The 23,144-nt window shown below is 34.7% G+C and overlaps 2 protein-coding genes across 44 annotated transcripts in view; both read right to left on the bottom strand.

The window, feature by feature from the left end:
- The window catches only part of LOC132905772 (uncharacterized), a 40,117-nt gene extending 29,157 nt beyond the window's left edge, over positions 1–10,960 (bottom strand). Inside the window, exon 1 of the mRNA XM_060957395.1 lies at positions 10,944–10,960. The gene's annotated coding sequence lies outside the window, so the exon portion shown is untranslated. The remainder of the gene's footprint in view (positions 1–10,943) is intronic.
- The window catches only part of LOC132905765 (sodium channel protein para), a 69,378-nt gene that overhangs the window by 19,597 nt on the left and 26,637 nt on the right, over positions 1–23,144 (bottom strand). For 7 of the 43 annotated variants that reach the window (XM_060957347.1, XM_060957349.1, XM_060957350.1 and 4 more), the window contains 19 exons: positions 21,103–21,258; positions 20,133–20,338; positions 18,194–18,322; positions 15,377–15,468; positions 14,456–14,668; positions 13,899–13,959; positions 13,498–13,807; positions 12,932–13,213; positions 10,803–10,859; positions 8,461–8,892; positions 7,875–7,968; positions 7,703–7,771; positions 5,501–5,775; positions 5,157–5,330; positions 4,589–4,939; positions 3,357–3,591; positions 1,258–1,389; positions 602–734; positions 350–474 (listed from right to left, as the gene is read on the bottom strand). In XM_060957347.1, the coding sequence (XP_060813330.1) occupies positions 350–474; positions 602–734; positions 1,258–1,389; positions 3,357–3,591; positions 4,589–4,939; positions 5,157–5,330; positions 5,501–5,775; positions 7,703–7,771; positions 7,875–7,968; positions 8,461–8,892; positions 10,803–10,859; positions 12,932–13,213; positions 13,498–13,807; positions 13,899–13,959; positions 14,456–14,668; positions 15,377–15,468; positions 18,194–18,322; positions 20,133–20,338; positions 21,103–21,258 (3,526 nt within the window). Of the gene's footprint in view, positions 1–349; positions 475–601; positions 735–1,257; positions 1,390–3,356; positions 3,592–4,588; positions 4,940–5,156; positions 5,331–5,500; positions 5,776–7,702; positions 7,772–7,874; positions 7,969–8,460; positions 8,893–10,802; positions 10,860–12,931; positions 13,214–13,497; positions 13,808–13,898; positions 13,960–14,455; positions 14,669–15,376; positions 15,469–18,193; positions 18,323–20,132; positions 20,339–21,102; positions 21,259–23,144 lie in introns of those variants that run through there. The other 36 variants (XM_060957389.1, XM_060957376.1, XM_060957364.1 and 33 more) reach the window with 22 other exon arrangements.

The following is a 23,144-nucleotide window of genomic DNA, read 5'->3' as shown; positions in this document are numbered from 1 at the left end:
TCGTTTTAAAGGGAACAATAATTATCATAATAATTATAACAACTAATGAAATATTTGCCAGATTGGTAAATGAGTATGTATTTATTTACAGAATTATTAATTACTAGACTGTGAATATCTATGCATTTATGAAGAATTTAAAAACATAAAAATGCATAGAATGCACATAATATGTGAAGATATATGAAACATTCAAAATATACTCCAAATATACAGTATAATATAATGAAATATGTATTCTGTTTACTCAGTTGTGTTGATAAAAATATAAATTTGCATAAACATCGAATTACTAATAACTAATTGTCTGTACTTAGTATATTTTTTTTAGAACATTTCAACATCTTACCTTCTTCTTGTTCCAGGTCTTCTTTACTCGCATCCTTCTTTTCTTCACCATCCAACGAGTCCATACTTCCCTTATGACTTTCGTCCTTGAACGCTCTATTCTTGTGGCTGCCATATGATTTATTACTGCACAAAGGGTACCAGAAAAAAAAAGAAAGAAGAGACAAACACGTATGTAATCAACTCGAATTTTCACCGAAAGAATTATCTTCAACAATAACTGACAATAACTAAAATCTAAAAATAAATTCACCTGATGGTATCATCCTCGTTCTGATTAATATAATCGTTGTCCAGCCTGTAGTCACGATGGTTTATCGAATTTGCTATAACTTTGCTGTTGTTCATGCACAGTTTACCCTTCTTCAATTTATTCTTTAGATCTCCTTTGAAAAAAGAAATATTGTCTCACTTAATTATCAATAAAATAGTAAACACTATTCACAATAAACTTAACTCTTTTTCATTGAAGGCTGAATCATTGTTATTACGACGATCGAACATTTTATTTTTCAGGGTAAAACGATCAGAAAACAAAATGAAAAGCTTTTCGTTCTCAAAGGATGCGATTAGTCCTTCTTCTAATAAATTAGAAGATTTTGATTCATAAAAAATACTATAATAATATATCCTATTCTGTATTTTCTATTGTATCGTATACATGTATATCATGTTGTAATTGTAGATATTCTCCAACATAATTTATGCGATCACCTAATAGTTTGATAGAATATTAATACGTAAATGTAACTTTCAATTATAAAATAATAAACATGAAATATCTGTATGAGTCAAAATTGATCCAGCCTTCACCCTGCGGGGGTTTAACGCTTGAAAAATTGAGCAGAATCGAAGAAAAATGTTTGATGACTCGATCGAGGAAATATTCGTTTTCTTCGACACGCTTACCATGGATGGTAAATTCCATTCCATCTCCGATAGCAACTTCGAGTTGGTTTATCTCCTTGGCACTCTTTTTATCTCTATACGCATCCAGCTCTCCATCTGCAAGATCTAGGTCCCCATCGCGATCAATTCCATCTGCACAGTCATATAAAATCTCTAACCCGCCCTTATCAAAATCATTTCGTCAAAAAATATTTATCTGTATCGGACAGAGTAACTGACGTGATTTTCATCGAGTAACCAATTCGTAAACTATGAAATCGTCGATTTTCTATCGTTGATCCGAAAATATTTAAGAAGAAGAGAAAAAAATGGAAAAAATATTGTACTCTATTTTGATCTTTCGTTTCTTTTTTTTTCTGAATAGAATTTTTGTTTCATCGTTTTTGTTCATGCAATATTCTTGTGTCTAGCCTCGTTACGACGCTGTACTAATTGTAAGATGCTATAATTAAATGACGGTGTACAAGTGTGACTAATTTTAATACGCGATACATGATGGATTATATTGTAGTTTAATTGTTAGTATTTAATATTAGGTCAGAATCGAAGAAGGTATAATTGTCTTTTTCTTTTCCTTTGTTGCAAAATATTAATAATAAGCAGAAGTTGTAAAACAGAAGAAAATACAACACTCTTTTGCTTGAAAACATAATGCAAAAATTTACGAGCAATTAATTTACGTAAATTGTAATAGAATTTTGATTTGTTACGTTCGTTGTTATATTATATGATTAGTGTTATATACAGGGTGTCGTAAAATAAAGTCACATAAAATGATTATCGAATAGTAAAGTCGTATAGAGTTTACATTTTCCTTTCAATACTATTGAAAATATAATCTCCAGTTTTGTAATAGTATGACATTTAAAATAATATTACCACGCGTTATTAGTAATTTAAATAAATTTAGTAGAAAAATGTCTTTACGTGTAAGAAGTTTGATAATACACAGAACCAAGTTTGATAATAAAAGAAATGACATTTTACAGGTAAAACCACTTTTGAGACGTAAGAGTGTAAAATGGTCGAAGGAAAATTGACATAATCTATAATTTGTCAATTTAAAAACTATGCAACTATTATTAATTGGTGAATTATTATATAAAAGAGATCAGATCATATATAAAGTATAGCAATTAAACGATTCATATATGTATTTATTAATCATCTTATTAATTATTGATTATCACATACGAATCGTAGAGTTTGGTTCATACGCGTTAATTTTTATAATTCATACATTGTATGATCTATGAACTTTTCTCTTTTTCTATATTTTTTGCCACTGATAAATATTTATTTAGTGAAAATTATTTTGAGACACCCAGTATATAAATAAGATATAATTCGAGCCCATTTCTGGATCTCAATAATATTCATTGCATATTTGCGATTAATCTAGATTTTTTACCACACAATCTCTGAAAATCAGATCAATCCAAATGTATCGCGCGATGCTGCAAAATCTACACTCGATCTTATTCGATAATTTCGAAGCGATGATTGATTTTATCGGGAGACGAGACGTTTACTTTCTCCAACGTGAAAATAATAGGCAAAGCAACGTATAACTGCCAGGCTAATCAGCGAAGCAAAAATTAATCTATCCTATTTCTGTCCTCTTTATTCTTTCTCCCTTTCTCTCCCTTTCTCTCTCTCTCTTTCTCTCTGTCATTTTTAATTCGTGGAAGAAACGTAGAAAAATAGCGAACCGATCGAAAACTCTGCATTAAAAAGATAAAAGAAAAGAAGAGGATCACCAGTCAACGTACTCTGTCGTTTGTCGCGAACAAATTAGAAAAAAAAAAGAAAAGATTGTAATAATTAAAAAGTACCAAATCTAAAAGAGATCAATAAAATATTAAAAAGAAAAGAATCGATCTCGCTAACTATTCTCGCGCTGTTTTCCTTCTTTTCGTAATTTTCCATTTTAATAAAAGAACATTTCTTTTCGTCCATTTCGTCGACTGGCAGCGAAACGAAAGAACTTAAAGAAATAAGATGATTGTTCTTTTTTCGTTTAAAGTGAAAAGCAGAACTGAAAAACAGTGCCACGAACTACACAGCGCACACAGCAAGCGATCTGATTGGATATAAACCTTCTTTCCAACTGTTGGACGGTCCCTCACCTGGCGCCTGATCGGATATCTGATTGGTGAGTTTGGCTCGCATCATTTTAGCAAGATAAAGGACATTTCGCTTGATCCACTTAATAAATCGTGCTATTCGATCGATCGCCTCCGCGATCTTGTTCGTATCGTTGTCCGCGGTCGGCGCCGATAGATTCGACGAACCGAAGTTGCTCAGCAACAAAGCCAAGAAGAGATTCAGCACCTGTTCGTTTGCACATCAAACAATTTTCATTTCGTCTCGGGTTCGCGTGTTGCTTCTATCTTTAGATAATAAGGAAGACCATTGGTCTAGTTGGCATGATGTTTTAATGAAAGGAAGTGGCAGCTAAGCTTTTAAGGCTTTAATCTTTAGGGTTGACCGTGTTAAAATAGGAAAATTGAAGGGTCGTTCTTTGATAAAGGAAGTAGTTCGGAATTCTAAATGAAATGTATTGGAAAATAATATTGAAAGATACTTTGATTTTGAAAATGAATGTGCTTTAGGGCGTCTGTGTTAAATTTAAGAAATTATACAAGAGTTTGATCTTGGTAAAGAATGTAGGATCCTTTTGCAAAGGATGTTGGTAATTGCGTTGGAAAATATGTACATGTTCTTTATGAAAGAAGCGAGGGATTCTTTGAGAATGGATATGTAACTTAATTTTTCAGAGATGAAATGTTAAATTCGAAACATCAAATAATTGGAAGAATCTGATCTTTTGATAAGGATAATGTGTTGAAAAGAGATAGAATTGAATTTCTAGAACATATTTTGAAAATGTATGTATGTTGAATTGAAAAAAGAAAAAAGAGAAAAAGGTGAAGAATATCGTAAGGAAGGCGAATAATGATTTAAAAGATCTAGTTTGCTAGGACACTAATATGAAGAACTAATGACTTTTCTTAATGATGAGATTTTAGATCTGCTTGAAAAAATACAGTATCGTTGTCGATTCTTTGTTAGTAAATTTTTTTTCCTCAGTCTTCAGTTTTTTCAGTTCAACATACTTTGTAAGATTAAGCCTGAAACTAGAAATTCGTGAGCAGTTACAAATGTTACAAATTATCACTGAAAATAAGCTTCCATATAATTTATTAGAATTGTTTAAGAATTAACAAGAAGAAAATAGAAGGATATTAGACAAACCTTGTGAAGAGTAATTTAATAATTGAAAGTAATTTAGTATCAGTTAATCGTAAGGCTCGTTAAATATACTTACAACCAGATTACCGATGACAACAGTAGCCAGAAAGAATGGTATGCAAGAGACGTCGCCCACAAGCATACAATCCCACATAGACTCGATCCACTCTCCACAGAGTACGCGAAACACGATCATGAACGAATGCATAAAATCGGTGAAATTCCATCTCGGTAGATCTCCATCGGGGAACCGATCGACGTTGTCCGTATAGTTCTTCCCAAACAATTGCATACCCATCACGGCGAAAATGAAGATGATGATACATAACACGAACGTCAGGTTACCCAGCGCTCCTACTGTTCTGCCCATGATGGAAATTAGCAGATTCAACGTAGGCCACGACTTCGCCAGTTTGAACACTCTTAACTGGAAATAGAATGATTATTTAATACTTTTTATTATAATTTGTTAAATGAAAGTAAAAAGAAAAATATAATAGATTCTTTGTTGTTCTTATTATCCACATTATACAATATATTATTTGTATTTTTTTTTAGCTATCTAAAAATAGATCCTTGATATTTTCAGGATATTTTATATCGAGATTGGTTTACAAATAATACAAATACATGAAATAACTTACCAATCTGAACGATCGCAATACGGAGAGACCTTGGACACCTTCTAATCCCAATTCCAGAAGCGAAAGAGCGACGATAATGAAGTCGAAAATATTCCATCCTTCTTGAAAGTAATATTTCGGACTCATTGCTATCAGTTTCAGCGTTGCCTCGATACCGAATGTTGCCGTGAAGAACTACAAATATAAAAAAGAATAATATTATAAGTGGACAACGATATTATTCATTTAAAGAGACAAGAATAAAATATTCTTTTTAAAATAATAAAATATCTAAATAGATACTTTATAAATGAATAAAAATTTTATTACACATAGGATATATATTTAAAATCCATGTTACTTACGTAGTTTCCTGTCTTGAGCACTTTTTCCATATCCTTGTCCATATCGTGATGATCGAGCGCCATGAACAATGTATTGACGACGATACAAAGGGTGATGAACAACTCTACGAATGGATCGAACACCACAAGAGACACGTATTTTTGAAACTCAAGCCACAACCAGCAACAATCCCACACGCAGAAGATATCGATGCAACGTAGCACCGCGGCCAACAATTTGTCCTTAAACTTTGGCCCTTCTTCATCGTCGTCTGTCGGAAAGTAATAGGTCGAAACTGTAACGCGTGTTAGTAATTTTGTCTGGCACCACTCTTTTTGGGGAAAGAGGTTTTCTCGTTCTTTCTCAAGCTTGCATAGTCTTTTATTATACATTCCTTTTGTTTTCTTTATATATTCTTTTTAGCTCATTAGACCACAGATTATCAAATACGAGAAACAGGCAGGTGTGTTTATATATCATAGCAAAACAGAACCAAAAACCAAAGGAAAAGAACAAAATTCAGAATACAGGAACACTACAGACCTTTCCTGAAAGCAAAGAAAAAGAGAAGAGAAAATAAAAATGGTGCGCATTCAAAGCGTTTTACGTGAATGTGCAGGCAGCAAGAACACGCGCAGCCCAAAAGCTGTGTGCAAGAGTGTTGTAAACGGAAAAATCGAAGCGGCCAAGTGGGGAATAAAAGTGCTGTATGAGTCGCTATGCGGAAGAAAGGGATGAAAACAAGTTCAAATAAAATTCTTGGACGTTCAAGGTGCAATTAATCCTCAGTTGGTGGAACATAGTATTGGTAGAATGGAATAAATTGAATTTTAAGAAATTAGGATAAAAGAAACGTGCTATATACAATTTTCAAAAGACCTACTCAAATCCACAAACGTAATCTCCTCTTTAAAATAAGGATGATCGTTCGAAAATTCAATCTTCTCTTTGAAATATCTTTCCAAGTATTAAATCTCTTCTTTTTTTGCAATAATTTTAATAAAAACCTCATTCAACTATTGGTGGATAAAAATCATAAAAAATATGAACACCATTAAGTATACACAGGAATAAAATCTCAATTACAATAAACAATAATTAGAAATAACAAGAATAAAAGAACCTGGAGGAAAAAATTGAACGTGATAAAAACAATTGATCTGATTGGATTCTTTTAGACGTTGCTATATTGGCTTTTGCAACGACCTAAGGTCAATGTGCGATAATGCTGCTTGGTGTTCTCGCTAGTAATGTCACTTTAGAAGCGCTAATCGCATTTTCTAGAGCACTGAGTGTCGATGATACGGCGAATGATAGTAATCATCGCTCGATGAAGCTTTCTGATTCTACATTCTTCATTGTGCAACGCAGGTAAACGCGGTGGTGCCCTCGAAGCGAGTGCCTTCGCGAAAAAATACTATGGTAAAATTAAAGTTTCGCTGCAGTGTACGTCGGTGATCAGACGAGGAGCTGAGGCGAAATCCAGGCACGAAGCGACCAGGACCGTGTAGCTGCAGCGAGGATGTTTAATCTGTGTCGTATACATCAGGAAACAAACTCTGTTTCCCCAAAAGAAACTATCACAAATTGTTCTCATCTATATTCGTTTCTTTCTTTTTCTCGTTTTTCTGTTTCATTTATCCATCCAAGTGTTCGAGGGCTTACGCACTGCAATTATTTCGATGAATTTATTTATTACGATTTAGAAGATTATTCGTATCGTGTATCTGTGAGTTCTATCTTTTATATTTCTTGTATTTTTTCTTTGTTTTCTTTTTCCTTTAAATTTTTGTAAGACAATAATAAAAATGGAACTTATTAGGACCAACGGGAATTATACCATGCACTGTAATACACATTGGTATCAATACAATAACCAATAATGAATAAAATAAAAACAATTCGTTGGTTATTTCGATATAAGAGAGTCTGGACATAATTATAAATTGAAATTAAATAATAGAAAAAAAAGAGAGATACAGATAGATGTATATAACGTATATAACGTATGTAGGAGTCGGTCTACTATGTACAAGGCGCTCAGACAAAAATCTTCAGCACTGAATATCAATGGAGAAAAACTGTACAAGAGTCTTAACAACGGTGTACATCAAAATGACAGGATGCTCATCACACAAGAGATACACATCTGTGATAAAGGGTGATAGAAAACTGTAAGAAAAAAGAGTAATGTGAGCGAAGGAGCTGAAACTCGACATTACCTCCTTGCTCCGGTGTTCTGCTCTGTCGACCCGCGGCCTGTTCTATGATATCGTTCAGCACCATCACGTCTGCAAAAAAACGACACATTATGTTTTCTCCAGAGAAAAGTTGTTTATCGAATATGCAAAATAATTATCGCTAAATTATTGTCTTTTTCTTAAATATATTTACCTTTCATATCAACTACGGCATGTTGTTGCGAAGGCTCTATAAACGGATTGTCTTGTTGCTTTGCCTTGCCCATAGGATCTTCTAGATCACCCTCCTGAACATAAAATAAAATCTTTATTTCTTCATCAGAATTTTTCCGTAATATATAATCAATTAGAAAATCTATTCGGCAAGTGTACTTAAGGATGTTCAGTTTTAAGGAAAAAGAAGACGGATGTTACTATTTAAAGTTTGTAAAACACAGAGACAAATAAATATTAGTACAACGATGAATGAACAAATAGAATAATAAGGAAATGAAGATAAATAGCAAATGAACTAAACTAAAACTTTCTAAATTATATTTACTAAATTAACGAAGCCTTATTCTGTAATTGGATAAAATATTCATTCTCTCCCATATGTATATACAGCAACATAAAATAACATAGAAATAAAGAAAGCATTTTATTCGTGTATACTGTCAAACACCATCACCTAAACACAGCTCATAGACAAAAACCCATTAATCTACCCTGAAATAAACGACTCCGTCCTATTCCACCATTTCAAATTAATACAAGCCCCCCAAAAATCGCCTACTCACGTAATGGTACTTCTGATTAGAATCCGTGAAATGGCCATTCACGGATGGTGGCCTGACAGATCTGATTCTCAGCTGGCTCTCCTTCGTCATCGGTTTCCCCGCGTTTGCTATTCCACCGATCAAATCACCATGGGACGTGTACGAAAGCCGTGATGCGTGCGACGTGTACGACGAGTGCCTGGACCCAAGATTCGCGTAGTAGACAGGCACGACGATCGTGCCATTCTCCTCGGACATTGGCGTGACCGCGTTCGAGTCGTCCGCGTATGGCAGGTGTTCCTGGGCGTCGAGGAACGTCGACAGGACCAACGGCTTCCGGTCGCCTCCTGGCGGTCCGACGAAACGGCCCCGGCCATTTCTGATCGTGAACTGATGGCTACCGCGGCTGCTTCGACGGAGATTGAACGGTGAACCAGGCAGACTAAGACTCGCCTGAAATTACAACAAAGCGGACCACCGCTTTTCTCTCTCACCGTTCTCGAGTTTCTCTCGAAAAGCGTGGACGTCAAGGGACACACGTTTAAGGGAGCAGGGCGGGTTCCTCCTCGTTCTTTTTCCCCGTAACATTAACCCTTTGCGGCCAGGCGTCGCCATAATTTGGGCATTTAAAATTTGTCTTCAAAGTCGGATATCTTCGCAGTGGCCGCATTCAAAATTTCTCTTTGCACTTACTATTTGTAATTATGTAATTTCAAGGCTCATGGATCTGTTTTTGGGTTTAGAGACTACTGTTCAAGAAGAAGAAGAAGAAGAATATGTCTTCAATATCGAATAGATGCTGGTTGTTATTAAAGATAAATGTTTATTGTCTTGAGCTTTATTTGATAGTATCGCTAGAAAAATACGCCGACCGCAAAGGGTTAACCCTTTCGAACCTTGTGAACGCCTATATGCGTCGAACAGAGTCCATTCTCTAATACTTGCATCTGTGCATTCGAAATGGAAGAAATTCTATTGGTTTATAAAGCGTTTAATGCAAGTTTGAGAAAGTTTGTGATCATTTTTGTTGGACAAATATATGCACAGTAATTTAAATCTTCTTTGCAGTAATCGCAAAGTTGAATTGTTCTCTTTCATAACTTGATAGATTTACGTATGTTGTAATTGGTAGTTACATCGTTCGTGATGCACTTTTGTTGCTGTATATATTATGTAGAAAAATTTAATAATAGTTGTTGATTTTTGTATTTATTGCTCAAGTAATTCGAATACGTATGCAGGATATCTTGAGAAAATCAGATTTTCTTTTAATATTGCATATCACTATGTGAAAATTAGCTTACTTTTTCATTATTTTTCATAGTCTCCATAAAAATACCAAAAACTTATTCAGGCTACCAAGACACTCTGAGACATTCTGTCGACGTTTAATGTGTGGTATAAAAAACAGTCTGTACCGAAAGGGTTAAATCCACTCTCCTACGGGGACTCGTAGACGAGTCTTCGGAGGATCTATGAAATGAAAATGGTCGCACGAAAACCGGTAACCATTTTTTATCTGAGTCTTAATCCCTACAACGAACGTTGAAGTTATGATCACCATGTTGAGATTAGGGTCGAAGCTCAGTGCCTTCATGGAGAGACAAATCCTATCTAGTAATTCTGACATTGCTAATTTTATTCTTACGAGCTTAAAGGCTACGTGAAGCTCAACATAGTATTTCAGTGGTGAAGTTCATGAATTGATGTGGTCGTTTCGATGGTTCTAAAGATTGAGACAGCTTGTTAGAGAAATTCGTAACAAAGAATGTTTGAGATTCTAAAGATCTTAAATCGAACCGTTCTGTATAAAAATATATTAATTCTCCAATTGCACTTGTCGAGTGAAATCAATCCTGGACCTGCTCAAGTCCTACTCTTTTCATAAAATAACAATTTATGTTCATAAAGTATGAACACAATTTAATTAAAATATTTTTAATGAAGTTAACTATTAATAAGAGTATTCTCTTTTACAAATAAGTATCTAATTTAATTAAATATTCTACTTTGAATAAACCAATAACCACTGCATTTTTCTTTTTTAAAAATACCATTTAAGAAATTTCCAACATTTTTAATTTCGTTCAGATCGACTTTACGGTAATGAATGCAAATAAAAAAGGAAATATATTTGTCATATAGAATGTTGCACTAGTGGTCCATCGAATCTTCAAGCATTCTTGAATGACAGTAATAATGGTCCTCTAATGGCAAATTTGGCGGTTTGATAAAAATCGTTCCGAACGCGTGAAACCTTCGACGATCGAATGGTGTATCGACATGAAGTTTCGGATCATGGATCCTGTACAACTATTTAGTACGTACGGTCGGCGGTGACAGACACGTCGTGACACACATACCTTCCGCAGGCTTTCCTGGTAGGCATAAGTAAACTGGCCATTAGCGGCGCGAGAGACCTTAAGAAAAAAACAAGAAAAGATATCTCCTACCAAACGGCTCGTAACGTTGTCTAATGTGTACACCAAGGAGGCACTCGATACGGATATATATGTTTATATAAATACTTGCAAAAGCGTTACATACACAGAGAAGTGATAGAGATAGAGAGATAAAAAGATAGAGCATGATGTTAACAACTGTCGTCGCAACATATCAGGGAAAAACGATGTTGATCAAATGTCGTCGTTGTTTAAACGGATGTAAGGGAGACACGAAGATCCGCGGTATCTACATAGTATAACTTGGCTATCATGGCTACTTTCGTGGTTTCATTTTATTGGTCCTTGCAGTTTGAGTTATTAGGGATTTCTGGGTCTAAAGTATGTTTTTTTGGAATGTGAATCTGATATCTTGATACAGAGTATTTCTTGGTACCAATATTATCATGCCAGTATCGATATTGCTATAAATATAATAAACTATTAATACTGGTACCATAATGCCACTAATAGTAGTATTAAATAAAATAAAATTATATTCAAGATTTTAATGAACAACAGATTCACTCTCCAGAAATACACACTTACTCTTGGAAATCTCTAACAATTTGTGTTCACGTATTTTGATATAGAATAAAATGAAAATCAAGTATCTTACTCAACATATAATAAAATGGAAATAAGGTCTCTTACTATACATACGATGGAAATCTTATCCATCTATCAACCTTCTTAACCATTTCTCCACCAGTAACATCTTTGATTATAGAAATGTTGAAAGCGTTAAAAGATGTTTATTGAAAACAGACCTCCATATTTTCTCTATGATTTATCAATCACATTCCTATTTGAACCGAAAATTCGTATCTCCTTTCTCTACTACACACATGCGTTACCATGCAAGACGGCACAGAATGAAACGTTACTTTACGTCGACGAACGATGATATCCTATTTGTAATTAACACGCGTTCGCGAGAAACCACATCGGTGATGATGAAACCAAAACGAATGTAACGCTGTCAAAAATCATCAAACACCATTCGAAACCAAGACAGAATCAGTGAAGAAAATTCAACGCAACGAAAAGCAAGGATTTCAATAAGCGTCCTAACGATTTACCAAATTTGATCATTACTTAACAATCGATTACAGTAATGTACGACAAGCATGCTACAGAGCGATAGACTTTTATGAAGGGGCTCGACTCGTCGCTTTCGAACGCTAACTTAAGCCTAAGTAGGACGTTTCCTCATCATAATTCATCAACCGTCCTTGTTTCTCAAGGCATTCTCCTTTCCACCTCCCTAAACTGCCATCAACCACACCATGATAAATCCACCATTCCTGCTCAGTTTACCATCATCGGTTGACGAACGCTCAACAAGACGAATCTACGCCAACCCTGTCCTTCAAACGGCTTGCAATGCACCATTGTATGTACGTAAATTGATAGAACAGAGCTGTCCACATGAGGATTCTTTCATCCTGCTCCATTTGTTACAAATTACCTCAATCGCAAATATGTTTTTCCATCGTCTCTATGTAAATTTGTTACTCAATATATTTTAGGAATTTTGCAATTTTTAGATTTTGGAATTTTGAAAGTTTAGAGCTTCCGAAACTTTTGGATATACGACGTGGTTAATATAACGTAATACTTGATACTTGAAAAAAAATATGTCCTTTGCACTCTCTATGCATAATACACTCGTCTTGTAAATTTTTCTACAGTGTAAGATTTATCCCTGAATGATACTAATTTTATGATACTCCTATCATAGTAACTTCAGTTCCGACACAGATGGATAAGGATTACATAATCTCCTGTGGACAGGCCTGTAGACCATAAGAACAATCATCAAAACGTAGTTCTGTAACAAGTGGAAGGAATCGAACAAAAACCGTGTACTTTCGTAAGTTTTACCGACGAGTCGAGTCGAGATCGAACAGCCTCGCGTGAATCGCTCTCGTAGAAGCGAGGTCAAGGGGGACAAGTTCGATAACAGGAGGCAAAAGATAGTACATTACGTCAAAGGAGGATAAATCGATGGTACGAAAGAGGGAGACATCGGCCAGTCAGACACTTACAGCGCTGACTTTTCGTGGTTTAGTGGTGGCCGTGTGATTGTTGATCTGTTTCACTCTATGCTCGCTGACTGACTCGATCGAACGTATGCTCATCCTCTCCTTGTTGTTATCGTCGTTCCCTTTTTCCTGACCAACAAACAGTTCATAGCTATGACATGAGAAGTCTGACGGTGATTTGACGATCTGATCGGCGGCGGCCACCGCCGCAACGGCTGCCGCCTCCCGAGCCGCCGCCTGCGCCGCCAGCTTATTCTCTTTCGCTAGAGCTGCTTCCTCGGCTTCCTGTTACAATGCAAATACGTAAAATTTGTAGTTTCATCGATTTTTGTAGATTTAGGTAGATTTATTAATTAAAGTTTAGAAATTGTTCCGATAAATAAACTTACAAGAGTGAATTATTTATTTTTTGAGAACTGAATATTGATCGAGTACTTATATCAGAAAATAGAGTTGACCCAATAGTCGATAATTTACGAGTGTTCTTGTTCAATACTTATCATATCTCGTTTTTACCTCAAAAATAAATTGTTCACTTATAAAGTCATAGTTTTCTTAGGGATACGTACTCTTATGGCTTCTTCCTCAGCAGCTTCCTCTTCTTCAGCTTTCTTTTGCAACTCGTCATAAGACATCGCGACAATAGCGAGGATTAAGTTAACCAGATAAAAGGAGCCGAGGAAAATGATCACGATAAAGAACAACATATGCCATGGACCGGCCGATCTAAGCACCAGTTGATACAGATTTTCCCAATAATCTTGCGTCATCAAACGAAAAGCGGAGAGTAGAGCCCAGCCAAAGGTGTCGAAACTCGTGTAACCATAATTCGGATTTTCACCGTATCCTTGTAAACACGTGTAGCCAGGAAGGCACTGCCTACATTCAACAAATTATATTCATTAAATATAGTAACGTACAATAAACGATGTACAATAATGTAAGAATTAGAGAAAAATGGTTAAATTACCCTGCTCCAGATGAATTTCCACACAAAGGCATGTTTTTCGCCTCGTCCACGTACCAATTAGCTAAATGAAATAATAAACAAGATTGATTAGAGTTCATGAACTTCACCATATGTAGAATTATTTAGGACTTTAGTTTTTATTTGGACAAAATTTCAGACGGCTGAATGGCTGAAGAAAAACTCTTTGGAGAATTATTCGTGCTTCCATGGAGCTCGTTAGTAAAGAAAAGTTTCACAAAACTTTGAAAACTTGCGAATATTATGCATACAATGTAAAAAGTAATTGTCAAGAAGTAAAAAGATTTCTTCAAAGAAAACGATCCAAAAATATTATATTGATAAATATTATCTCAATTATATTAAATCATCTCGTTATTATTTCAGCGTTTTAATATTATCCTCGATAACGTAGATATAATAAACTAACCAACGATCGCTGATTAAAGAGAAACTCTGAAAATTATTATACTTCCATTGAAACACCTACCAATCTCTAACTTTTGAATCTTGTAATATATCGAACTGTGCACGCAATTTACATGATATGAATTACGTACTTTCATTGCTAACGAATCGCTCCCAGTTTTCATCGGTGAGATTGCCCCAGGAGCCGTCCTCGGGAAAGTTCTTTATACACTTTTGCGTGAGCACCCCCATGTAAATCTGGAGGCCCATCAGCGCAAAGACGGAAAGAGAGAACATCGTCAGGATTATCACATCGCGCAGGTTCTTCACGGATTCTATCACAGCGCCGACAATGGTTTTCAGACCTAGCGAGCGAAACAAAAAAAAAGGGAACCAGATGGATTTGTCAGTAAATAAGCGACACTTTCGACGACGACGACGTTCAAGTGGCGGGCGTGGACGTAAACTTTCTTACGTATGTGTTCTTTTTCTTTTCTCTTTTTCTTTTTTTTTTTTTATCTTAATAAAGAATACACCGCTTTTCGTTTCAGCGTGTGGAAAGAGAGAAAAAGAGAGATGATGAACTGACTGAAAAAAACAGATGGAAGGAGCTTCTTTTTTTCTCTATTTCATCAAAAGGAGAAACATCGATGGAGGGAGACGAGGGATGAAGGACGAGATAGGTGGCTGGCAAAAAATCATAACGGACTTTACTTTTTTGTCTTTTTGTTTTCAGTGATCAACATTGGAAAAAGTTCGAACTTTAGACGAACGTTCAATTAGGTAAAAATGATCACTGAACCGATAGTCGAGTAAAAGATGGAGAGGGCTGGCGAGCAAAAAAATGTGGCATACGAAATGGTATTATATGAAGGCATAGGGTAGCATTTTGATAAAGGATAGAGTTTGAAATAGAGAGATTTGATATTATTAACAGAGAATAGGCGTTGTCGGTGATGATGCGAGAGAATGTGTGTGTAAACAGCGAGCCGCGGCAAAAGTGTGTCTATAAAAATGAAATAGTCTCTAATAATCTGCGACTACACCCAATTGATCTATTTCTCTAAGCATACCTGGTACAATAGCGACAGTCTTCAAGGCTCGGAGGACTCGAAATGTCCTGAGAGCGGCAAGGTTGCCTAGATCTATGCCCATCGTCACATAACTGCAATACACCCGAACATCACACACATTACAGTGATACAAACAAAAAAACAAAACGGTTTTATAGAAAAAAAAACAGAGATAGAGAGAGAGAGAGAGAGAGAGAGAGAGAGAGAGAAAGAGAGAGAGAAAGAATCGAAGAGAATAAGTAAAAAAGTTAAATATAATACTCAAACGATTACTCGCTACCAGATTTTTCTATTGCCTACCAAAAAACGTCTGCTTTGAAAACTGCTTGTATAATAATAATAATAATAATAATAAAAATAAAGGTATATATATATAAAATATATACGTTAATATATATTTTATATATATTTTACAGGTAGCTATTACTGCATGCACTCGATGTTGCTCGATATGCCACGGTATCACGGGAATGTAATTGCAAATCACGTTCTTCTCCTCCTCTATTTTACTGTCGTTACTTTTCTCTTTTGTTCTCTTGTTACAGTGATGGTAATAGTAATAATAATAATAATAATGATGATAATAATAATAATAATAATAATAATAGCAGTAGTAGTAGTAGTAGTAGTAATAGTAGTAGTAATAGTAATAGTAGTAGTAGTAGTAGTAATAATGACAGGATTAAATTCTAGTTTAATTAATGTGAATGGAGCATGAGAGTGATATCGTTCTCGTGATGCCGAGTCGCAAACGGATACTCGTTAATGTTGTAAGATACACGTAATTTGTCCATCTATCAACAATTACGTAATATATATATGTATATGTTATATAATACGATGTATATATATGTATATATACACACACACATATATATATAATAATAATAATAATGTACTAAATCTACGACAATTAATAATAAATGGATCGATCGAATCGATGTTTATATATATATATATATATATCATTTTATATATTATATATATTATATATATATATATAGTATAGATATAATTACGCTATTCTAGTCAACAATTACGATGATAATAAATAAATAAATAAATTAATCAATAAATACTCTGATTGTGGTAACTAGACATAATAATAATAATAATTATTATAATGATGATAATGTAATAATTAAAAATCTCTAATCCCTATCTAAGTAAACTAATTCATGTATATTACCATTATCTATTATATGTAATATTATATGTATTCGATGTAATTGTGTAACAATACGTGTTAATACATAATATTGTATAATATATGTATATATCATGTATAGGTAGGTATATACATATAATATATTTTGTATGTAATATATTGTATATAAGTACGTGTGTGTAAGTGTGATAAAAGAAAGTTTGAAGAGTTAAGATTCATCTCGCTACACAAATCTGTTTCTTCTTTCTTTGTTTTGTTTCAAATAGATAGCGTTACCCAAGGTATCTAGCAAGTAAATATTATGTATTTTATATACATATATGTATTGTATAGATAAATAAGATCTACGTTTAATAACCTGAACACATTCTAATCTTGTATACTAATTAGCGTTCTCGTGGGTAAACGCTTCACTGCAGCAACTCTGGTCGTACTGGCGTCGACGACGTGATTCATTCAAAATCGGTCCTGTCGACGCGGTACGGCTAAGATCATCGTCATCGTGTTATACGAATCTACCCGTGGAACTAAGGGACACAGGAAAAAAACACAAAGTGTCTCTCAGGCTGTTCGAAACGAAGCCTGCTACAAAACATTTCTACGTTGCAATATTTTTATTATTTTTATTATTATTTTCACGATATAGCTTCGGTAATCGACGTAAAATATTGTTAATAGTCGATGTGAAAATATTCAGAATACGAAAAATATATGCGATATAACGATTAACATAAAATATTAAAAATATTTTTCATAATTACGCGACGATAGAAGACTGAAGAAATAATAAAAAATCTATGACTAAATCATTTATGGAAATTAGCAAGAGACATCGTTAACAATGTTAGGTAGATTCGTGAATGATTCACCGGGAAAAGCGTGAATTACACTTCGCTCTCTTCACATCGTTAAGCTTCTTTTGATTTTTAAATAATTCGATTCTAAACGTAAATTGCTTAGAATGAATTTTTTCATCGGTGAAGAAAATCAAATTTGTCTCGTAACTTACGTCGTCAACTTTTCGGAGAATCAATACGAGATTGAAGAAAGGGAAGAACTCACGCTTTCACGAGACCCAACAGATCTTACCACCGGACGACATATCGATTTCACGACTTTTCTCTTCTTCGATTCGAATTACGCGTCGATTATTACGACGTGGCCAATCTGTGCTCAATGTTTTATCCTCTTTTTCATTACGTCACAGATTCTGCTTTCGTTAAGCCTAAGTGGAATTATCCTATATTCGTACTTCTTTATCGTTCTTCTCTTTTTTCTACTTTTTATTCTTTTTTGTCTGATTGAAAAGATTAAATCGAAAAATGCAAATTATTATACAAGTATAAAAACACTTTCCTTTCTTTCGATTATCGTTCTTTCAATTACTTGCAAAATATTAATTTCTCAAGGTAAATTAAAATTTGTACAAGTCTCGTGATATTCTCTTTCGTCACACGCTGTACTCTACCGTTTTTTATGGTATTCTCTCTTTTCCTTCGTTTTTCTTTACATCATATTTCTCTGCCTGTATGGTCCTCTCGGTTTTCGTTCGCTCGTTCGTCTCTTTTCGTTTGTTTTTCCATTTTTCGTTCCTTCCCTTTTCGTTTTTTTTTTTTTTTTAGTTAAAAAATAAGTTTTTAACTACTCACGCTAAAGCTATAACTACGAAGTCGAGCCAATTCCATGCATCTCTAAGATAGGTAAAAGGCTGCAGAATGAAACCCCTCGCCATCACCTTAACGGCGGACTCAAATGTGTAGATGCCCGTAAATATCACTCTGAAAACAACAAACACACCACTCAGCTTTTAAATGCGATTTCCTTTTTCTTTGGCGCGCGCGCCCACACACACACGAGTCTTTGCTAAACTAAGCGATAGCATCCGATCGCTATCTATCGGCGTCTAATCGATTACAGATCGCCGTAGACAAGTCAGCTATCGTCGAGCAGGACCCGAGCGAACAATTTCTTTCTTCGATCCAACGAACGAAACGTTCACACAAAACAGATGTTTCGTTCGATACGGTGTCTCTATTTCTTTTATTTCCTCTTTTCTACTTTGTTCTTTTCCTTTTGTACTTAGATCGCGGATATTTATACAAATTTATAGTTTCGCGAACGAAAATTGAACAGAGATTTATCTTTATTTTTCTGTTAATCATAAAAGAATTTCATTACAGAGTCACATTTTTCTTAAGAAGTACGTGTTTCTGTTAAGAAGACACGATGTACCAACATTCGTGGGCAATTTTATAGAAAATATGTTAATTAATAATTGCACAAACATCCGCAGTCTAATTGCATTGTAGTTTTATTGCTCGCACAGGTCGCGCTCGTCTCTAAGCTACTTCTAGAGAAACTAGAACAAAACTTACCAACGGTTATACATATTTATCACAGTGTCTACTCATATATTTAGAGCTATAACACGTAGAACATTGCTTGAAATATCTAGATAGACTTTGAGCAACGTGTACTCGCCGTAAGCTTTCGATGACTCGCTGTTAAAATCTGAGTAAACGAATATCTTATTTATCGAGTCAAAAAAAAGAGAAAAAAAGAAAAAATTTTAGGAATAAAGAGTTGTGAAAAAAATGCTTGTAATAAATAGAATTGTATGAGATTTAAATCGACTCATCTCCAGCTTAGGCTCGTAAGCACGCTAAGCTACTTTGATTCACAATCACTGCAGAGCAAGCGTAAATATATAATTGTCTGACAAAGTTAACAAAAATGTAAGTAAAAAATTGATTCTATTTTCCGACACTTCCGACACTTGCGTCATTTAATCACTTTACACGAGTTTCATCTCGAAGATAATTGTGAAATTATTTAAACAGTTTTAGTGTTTAAAGATTTGAAGTTACAGTAAGATTGTTAAAATAAAATACAGAACTCCTGTTCCTACAACTTTTACTGATTCGCTTCCATCCATTCAAGAATCATACAAAATCGAAGGACTTGGAATATTCAAATCAGCGCACGAATGTCGATCTTCTTAATAAATAACATAACTTCAAGATGCAATACTCTGAAATAGTAGAGCTCAGTGTCCGGTCAGTTAATCGGTAGTTAACAAAAGGAATTTCAATTTCCGCAAAGAGATCAGTTTTCAATTCTCGCTACTAGAAAAAGGTACATATTAATCACCACGAATAAACAACCTTTAATCTTGAAAGATTACAAAGAAAAATTTTAAACTTCCGATTCTTGAAGCTTGCCAGGTAAAGTTTGAAACTTTCAACTTCTGAAACATACGATAAAGTTTCGAAACTGACAGCCTTTTAAGTTTGCAAAGAGAAAACTGAAAACCTTAGATTCTTTAAATTCGTAAAGAAAAATATGAAACGCTCGATTTATGAAATTTACATAAAAAAATTTGAAACTTTCAAAATCGAATACGATAAACAATAATTTTTGTCGCTCGCAAAGAGAAGACGAAGTACACAAAGACCGATACTCGTGCACATGTTGCAGCCGTTACACGCGTAAAATAAAAGACAAAAAAGGAGAACGTATACAAAATGTAAATTATGTTCTCGCCGTTGTTTCGCTAGATCGAGGGCGAGAAGAACGAACGATACTCACTCCGTAGACTCGATGGTGGGCGTAGTGGGCATGATCATGAGTATGCAGTTAACCAATATTGTAGTGATAATGAAGAGGGAGAACAGTGGGTGAACCAATATGTAAATGGCCACACGTCGTATTGGGTTGAACGGGTCGAGGATCCACATCGCATCTGTCGCTGAGAACCTGAATATGTCCTTTCCCTTGCTGATGACGACGAAGGTCTGGTCGGAAAGATAACAAAACAAAGGATATTACAATAGGAAAATAGCAAAAATAATAGACCCATTAGCGATCGTTATACTGTACATACAACGATAAAAATTGTTTTCATTAGGCTACGAGAAGAGTTGCTGTTTTTAGTTAAAATCCTCTTATCTAGCTTTGTTTCTCATTTTTAAAATGCGTTGAAATATTTGAGATTCTTCGCGTTGTCTTTCAAGTAGAGTTACATCGTACAGATTATTGCGAAATAACGAATAAATATTCTGAACGAAGAAGGATAAAAGTAGCAGGAAGAATTTTCTTTCTTGTATCTTGATGAAATTCGAATTTTTCAAACGAGATATTAAAACCTCTATTGAACAATTACATTGTAATTCGCGTTTAATAGGTAGCAATTAATATGACATTCTTTAGCGAGTTATACAAGATTACGATTTAATCGGAAGTGATCATGATAGATATTTTAAATAACACATTAAATCGCAAAATAGATCCTTGATTTTATGAAAAATTTCCTTCGTCAAACACAAATTTCTTCCTGTTCTAAATATGATTTTAGCAAACAATATTCCTTATAAGGAACATTCAATTTTAACATTAAAGAAGAAACACGTAATCATTACAAAATGATCCAGAACGTTCTTACAAAATAACTAAAACCCTCCATGCAATTACATAAAAGATAATATCCGATAAGGACATCTCTCGTTCGTAAAATTGATACAATCCTATCTTTTCCGGTTTCGTAATAAAATATCGATACCCTTTGGTTATGATAGAAGCTATCGATATCCTCGAGAGGTGTGGAGGCCAACTCGGGTGGAAATTCGTTGTGCAGTCGGACCGGAATCGGTGCTCCTTGCTCGAGCATCTGATCCGGCTGAGGACCCTCGTCCTCGTCCTCGTCGTCATACCGAACCTGCGAACGAAACACATCTAAACACCACTGTCTCTCTCATATGATTCGTCCTGCTTGTCGTCTTGCATCGAATCATCATTGCCATAATCTTTTCTTTCGTATAGACGTGCTAGAAATTATATACAAATAAAAGAAAATAAATAATTGCACCCTCGCTACGTATTATTATTTGCGCGAGGATATAAATTTATATCGGAAAAAAAAGAGAAAAAAATGATATTAACGAGATATCATCGAGGGTGATTAATGAAATAAATATTTCCAAGATATACATATATATAGAGAGAGTTTAATTGTACGAAATGTACAACTTGATATAGTGTTTATGTATATTTATGCAAAGATTAGAAACAGAGAATTGTATTGTGATTATTTATTTATCTGTTGGAAATATTCATTTTGTATATATACTTGTCCGCTATGTGTGCACCGGTGTTATTCATAACCCGCTTCTAGATCAGCTCTACGCGTTCCTAATCGTTCCACGGCTTATTATGCATCGCAAAAGAACGTCCCGAGCTTCGTTTGGCAGGCGTTTCTGGATCAAAGTTACCGCCATTTCTTAGATGCTGATCCGAGGATGAAACCAACTCCGTAAAATCCGTCGCATGTTGCACCTTTCATTACCTCATTGATTATTGGCAGAGGCAATTTTTAATACGTTCGAGTATTAGAATAGAACAATGTGTTCAATACGAATCAGAAAATCTCTTTACATAGAAATGAAATAATTAGAATGTAGCTATGATTTCATAAAAATGATAATACAATTTAGGAGAATTAAGAGAATCCAAAACTATTACGATTACTTAATTTCTGTCCTAATCGTTGTCTTAATTGTTTAATATAAATCTCTATGCCGTACAGGTAAGATACGAACGTTTTACGAAACAAAATAATTCATAAAATATAGAACGTAAATTAGTCAATTAATCCACCAAATAAAATCTTAGTCGAAAGGAGAGAATTTTGATTAAAAATTCCAATTTGTCCGATAAAATTGACATTATCCGTCATTAACTCGAAGTATCAAACGCTTTATATCCAGTGTCATCGGTCTCCAACGTATTAAATATTCTCTGCGATATTAATTAAATAATCGTCACGTACTTCTCGAAGTTCGATAATGTTACTCGAACGTACACGTACCAATTTCCGGCTGAAATTTTAAACAACCACCGCGCAGCTTACCAAGTTTGCTCTATGATACTCCAAGTTATACAAAAAATATCCCTTTCAATTTAAAATATTAAATAATTATCAGGAAATATCTAGCAAGTTTCATTATGGTACACGTTCGAAAGTATAAAATATTCATGGTACTCGCCACGAATATTACGGAGATGGTTTTCGTTTTTGCACGTACTACGTGTATTTTACCGATAGTGCGACGCTGCCCCACATTTCTCCCCCCTCTTCTTCTCCTTTCTTTCTTTTTTTTTTTCTCTCTGCTACTTTGGAAGCATCGGGAACATCTATTCCGCGTCTAGTCTGAAAAGCAGCTATGGCAACTAGTCGTATAGAAGGCGGCTATATGTACATGTTATATACATATACGTGTGTACAGTACGAAATTGGTGCTAAAAGCGGGTCGTGAACATACGAACCTGAGTAAGGTCCACGTGATCTGCTCGTTTCCGCTCTCTCTCCGCGAATTTTCTGCCGAGCGATTATTAGAAATTCGAAGTATGCCCACCTGCCTTTAACGTTGGTTCTTTTCTTTTCTCGTTTCATTAACACTAGAACCCCGGGAATTTCATAGATACTCGTTGAACGCCACTTTGATCGTGTACGATTTTCTTCGTTTTATACTTTTTCCTTTCTTTCTTTTTTTTTCTTTTAACATTACTAAATACTTCTTAATTACTCTATGGAAGTATTATCAA

The sequence above is a fragment of the Bombus pascuorum genome, chromosome 4 (genome assembly GCF_905332965.1).
Source record: "Bombus pascuorum chromosome 4, iyBomPasc1.1, whole genome shotgun sequence".
Classification (NCBI taxonomy): Eukaryota; Metazoa; Arthropoda; class Insecta; order Hymenoptera; family Apidae; genus Bombus; species Bombus pascuorum.
Note: the sequence above shows the minus strand (reverse complement) of the source record. Positions and strands in the feature narration are given on the sequence as shown.